This window comes from Octopus bimaculoides, chromosome 23 (genome assembly GCF_001194135.2).
Source record: "Octopus bimaculoides isolate UCB-OBI-ISO-001 chromosome 23, ASM119413v2, whole genome shotgun sequence".
In the NCBI taxonomy this organism is placed as follows: domain Eukaryota; kingdom Metazoa; phylum Mollusca; class Cephalopoda; order Octopoda; family Octopodidae; genus Octopus; species Octopus bimaculoides.
Window position 1 is genome coordinate 45,008 of NC_069003.1, and position 4,786 is coordinate 49,793.

At 39.9% G+C, this 4,786-nt stretch overlaps 1 protein-coding gene across 1 annotated transcript in view; it reads right to left on the minus strand.

Annotated features, from left to right (window-relative positions):
* LOC106876013 (electroneutral sodium bicarbonate exchanger 1) overlaps positions 1 to 4,786 on the minus strand; it is a 53,509-nt gene that overhangs the window by 43,905 nt on the left and 4,818 nt on the right. The window contains exon 2 of the mRNA XM_052975992.1: positions 96 to 228. Coding sequence (XP_052831952.1) covers positions 96 to 228 — 133 coding nt within the window. The remainder of the gene's footprint in view (positions 1 to 95; positions 229 to 4,786) is intronic.

Below are 4,786 nucleotides of genomic sequence, written 5' to 3' on the forward strand. Positions count from 1 at the left end.
GGGGGGGGGGAGAGAAAACGAAAATTGAAAACCAGAAAACAAAAGTAGATGCAAGTATTTATGGAACTAGAAAACCGTGATTGAAAAATATTTACCTGGCACTCTCCTTCCATTCAATAGCTTCCCCTTCTCTGTGTAGAACATCCATTTCACAGAAAATATGGTGAGCTTGATGCTCTTCATCATTGACATTGTGCATCAATTGCTGGATTACTTCAGAAACATTATCTTAAAGTAAGACAAAGGAAACAGAAAATTAAAAGTTGGGAATGGTGAGTGATGAGTAAAGTTTTGCTCAACTGGTTGAAATAATTGCAACAAAGTGTGCTTAGCAAAATATGCACTCAAGGGTCAGGTTGTAGTAGTAGTATGAAACCAGGTAAAGACTGGATTTGAACTCAGAACTGGAACAAATAGGGCAAGGCATTCCATCTAAGATATTCACAATTCTACGAATCCACAACAGCCAGCTGTTAACTTGTACAAGTCAAAGAGCCAACACAGAACCACATATTCAGCATGAACGACCCAACACAGTAGCAGTCACAAGACATAAGCAGACATGACCAATACACACACAGATACAAAACATGCCCAGTTCTACCTCATCACATCAACACAGCATTTCTCCTGTTTGTCTTTTTACTTCGCCAACTTGAAGCAAGTTGGTAATGTCATGTAGCAGGTTTTCTGTAAATGCAAGTGTCAATTAAATAAATTATTTAAACCATAATCTGATGCTTTCCCATTGTTTGACCTTAATGTTGTCCACATGCCTATTTCATCTGCTACCCCAACAACATCTTTTGCTATACATCCTGCAACACCTATATAAATGTGAGTTGTCTGTTTGTATCAAGTTGCTGTCTACACTTGTTAACGAATTTTTGTGAAACTTTGCACACTAGTTAAAGTAACATCCAGTTTATTACTAGACTCATTGAAGTTTAATAAAAGTCTATAATTGGATGTCTAGGGCCCTTAGAAGGGGTCTACATATATAACCCATATATTTTCCTTTAACAATCAAGGGAAATAACCCATTCATTTTCCTTTGATCACCCTGCATGGAGCACAAGAAGTGCATCAAATGATTCCCCAGGGAATTTATCCACAAGACATGTATGGGACATGATGGTTACCCACTCTACAGGCACCGAAAACCAGAAGATAGTGGAAACACTACCAAACTCAAAGTTAATGGTCAAGGGATGGAAATTGACAACAGTTTGATCGGGCCCTAAAACTCATTGCTGTCCAAAACATTGCAGGCTCATGTCAATGCTGAGTCATGCAACTCTATAAAAAGTATTAAATATATATGTAAATACATCAATAAGGGCACAAATATGGTGGTTTTGGGACTTGGACAGGAGGGCAGGCAGGCAGATGAAATTCAGCAATATAAGTTGGGCAGGTAGATTTCCATTAACGAGGCAATGTGGCACATCTTGGGCTTCAAAATCCATGATTGGCATCCAACAGTCGTGAATCTAACTGAACATCTTTAAAACGGCCAATGTATATATTTCACAGAAAACAATGTTTGAAATGTAGTTCTGTGACACTTTTTTGCACAGCTATCCTCATCCATTCGTACCACATGACCATACCAGCACAGTCGTCTCTCTTGCACCCCACATCTGATGCTTCTTAGGTCCAACTTTTCTCTCAGGGTGCTTACACTCTGTCATGTATGCACACTGACATTACACATCCAATGGATCATACTAGCTTCATTCCTTGCAAGCTTACACATGTCCTCAGCAGTCACAGCCCATGTTTCACTGCCATGTAGCATGGCTGTTTGCACACATGCGTCATAGTCTACCTTTTACTCTGAGCGAGAGGCCCTTTGTCACCAGCAAGGGTAGGAGCTCTCTGAACTTTGCCCAGGCTATTCTTATTCTAGCAGCTACACTTTCAGAGCACCCACACCCATTACTAACTTGGTCACCTCGATAACGGAAGCTATCAACTACTTCTAGTTTTTCTCCCTGGAATGTGGCGATATATATATCATCATCATCCTCATTTAACGTCCGCTTTCCATGCTAGCATGGGTTGGACGATTTGACTGAGGACTGGTGAACCGGATGGCTGCACCAGGCTCCAATCTGATCTGGCAGAGTTTCTACATCTGGATGCCCTTCCTAACGCCAACCACTCCGAGAGTGTAGTGGGTGCTTTCACGTGCTCCCAGCACGAGGGCCAGTCAGGCGGTACTGGCAATGGCCACGCTCAAAATGGTGTATTTTACATGCCACTTGCACAGGAACCAGTCCAGGGGCACTGGCAACGACCTCGCTTGAATGATTTTCTAATGCGCCACCGGCACAAGTGCCAGTAAAGTGATGCTGGTAACGATCATGTTCAAATAGTGCAAATAAAATATATATAATTAGATAAATATATATAATTAAATAAATAAATAATATATATATATTTATAATTCCCTATGTAAACACAGTTTCATCTTCCATGCTGTATGTTTAAAAAATAAAAAACAAAAACTTAAGATCCTTTTGCTCGATCCAACAGCTTTTCCCTCTCCAACTCTTTCACACTCATTTATCACCATCACTTATTCATTCATTCATCTAATTCAGTCACAGTTTGGCTGACCAAAGACTCTTGGCTCTAGTTAAGAATTGCAAATGCCCAATTCTATCTCATTATCACCATAATATTCTCCCATATCGACAGCCTGAGTTTTTGCTGTTTCGGATGTCTCTCCCATGAACACTTCTAAAGGCTTAATGTTCTCCCACCCCTACTTAGGGTTTATCTCCAATGTAATGTAGTGATCATGTAGCACATAAAAATGATGATGTAGTGTATGCAGGTTGAAGGCTATTGCATGTTCATGAGTTCTGCCAAATGTGAGCTTTCTTTTCAGGTACATGACACTGCTGTCCCCCATCTCAGGGTCTCACACCTCTCATGCCCTCAGGGTTTGCACACTTAATGTCGGCTCACTGAAAGGTAGGTCTGGTGAGATTGTTTAGATGCTTGAATGGAGACGTGTAGATTTGTGCTTAAGCATCAGAGGTGGTGTGCAAGAGAGATGACTGGGCTGGTATTGTCATGTGTTGTGAATGGATGAGGACAGCTGTGCAAAAAGTGTTACACCCTAGCAGCAGCGGGAACCTGTGGAAGAGGTAGACCCAGGAAGACATGGGATGAGGTGGTGAAGCATGACCTTCAAACACTGGGCCTCACCAAAGCAATGACAAGTGCCCGAGACCTTTGGAGATATGCTGTGCTTAAGAAGACCTGGCAACCCAAGTGAGACCAGAACGTGGCCTATGCCAGTGCAGCATAACCGGCCCATTTAAGAGGACCCTTCAATCACTGGGCAATAAACTGTGCTTGCAAAGACCTGTTGAGGCCAGTGAAATCTTTGTGACCGATTACAGTACCACTTGATTGATACCCATGCCAGTGGCACGTAAAAAGCTCCATTCGAGCATGATCATTGCCAGTGCCACCTAACTGGCTCCTGTGCTGGTGGCACGTAAAAAGTACCCACTCCATTCTCGGAGTGGCTGATGTTAGGAAGGGCGTCCAGCTGTAGAAGCTTTGCCAGATCAGACTGGAGCATGGTGCAGCCTTCTTGCTCGCCAGCCCTCAGTCAAACTGTCCAACCCATGCCGGCATGGAAAGCGGACATTAAACGATGATGATGATGATTTATATATATATATATATTTATATAAATGTGTGTTTTTTTCAGTGATTACAAATAACACAGAAAAAATAAATAAACAGTTACCAAAGTAGCAAAAATTCACACAAGTAACAGGGATGTAATAACCTGTTTAAAATGGTAGAAACTCTGAATTAAGGTGAAATGTTTTGTATAATGTGGATAAATAAATAAATGGGGTTAAACGCCGGTGTTATTCAAATTCTTTTACTTCCGACATATGTTTCAAAGACAACACTGGTATTATTCAAGAAGGAGTAAAATGGTGTAAAACAATGCAATCTTCTCATCAGGGAAAGAAAGAAACCAAACACATCAATAAGACATTTTAACAGAATGTGATGACTGCATATATGATGACGGGAACGCCATCAAGTTGTTTTTTAAAAAACTGTTAGTAGATATAATATCAAAGGTTGTTTATAGAAAGAGAAGGAGAAAGAAAGAAATTCATAGAAAACTAATAATGGAGAGCTACAGAGCGATAAGTGAATTAGAATAATGCTTGAAGGCATGGAAGTAGATATATTTAGTGGAAGTGAAATGCAAGAGGACAGTGAAAGGTGGAATTTTATAGAATGGTAGAAATCCCTTATAGGAACTAAAGGTAGGTTTCTGCCAATGCTTGCAACAATAAACGCGTTTTATAAACATGTTTAAAAGCGGATTCTTTGAGAATAGGATAAAAAGCATTCCACTATTACAAAGCGAACAAAAAGATTTACCTTTGTCATAAGGTAAAGAAATAGAGAGAATATTCCATTCAAATTAAATTATTATGAGCTTTTAGATACCAGATAAATTTACAAAGCCCAATATTGTTACAAAGGAACCGTTATGTAGGTGCTCGATCTGTGATAAACAGCACCATAATACCATATAAATCATATCACATCATCTTGGGAAAGAGAAGATGCATTATATGGAGTAGTCAAAGAAAAAAAAAAAACAGGATAAACATGGTGGCAAAGCTTTTCATCATAAATCAGCACTCATCAAGGAGAATTGAGTTGAATGACAATATACAACAATCTAACATATTTAGAGTGAGTGAGTGAGTGAGTGAGTGAGTGAGTG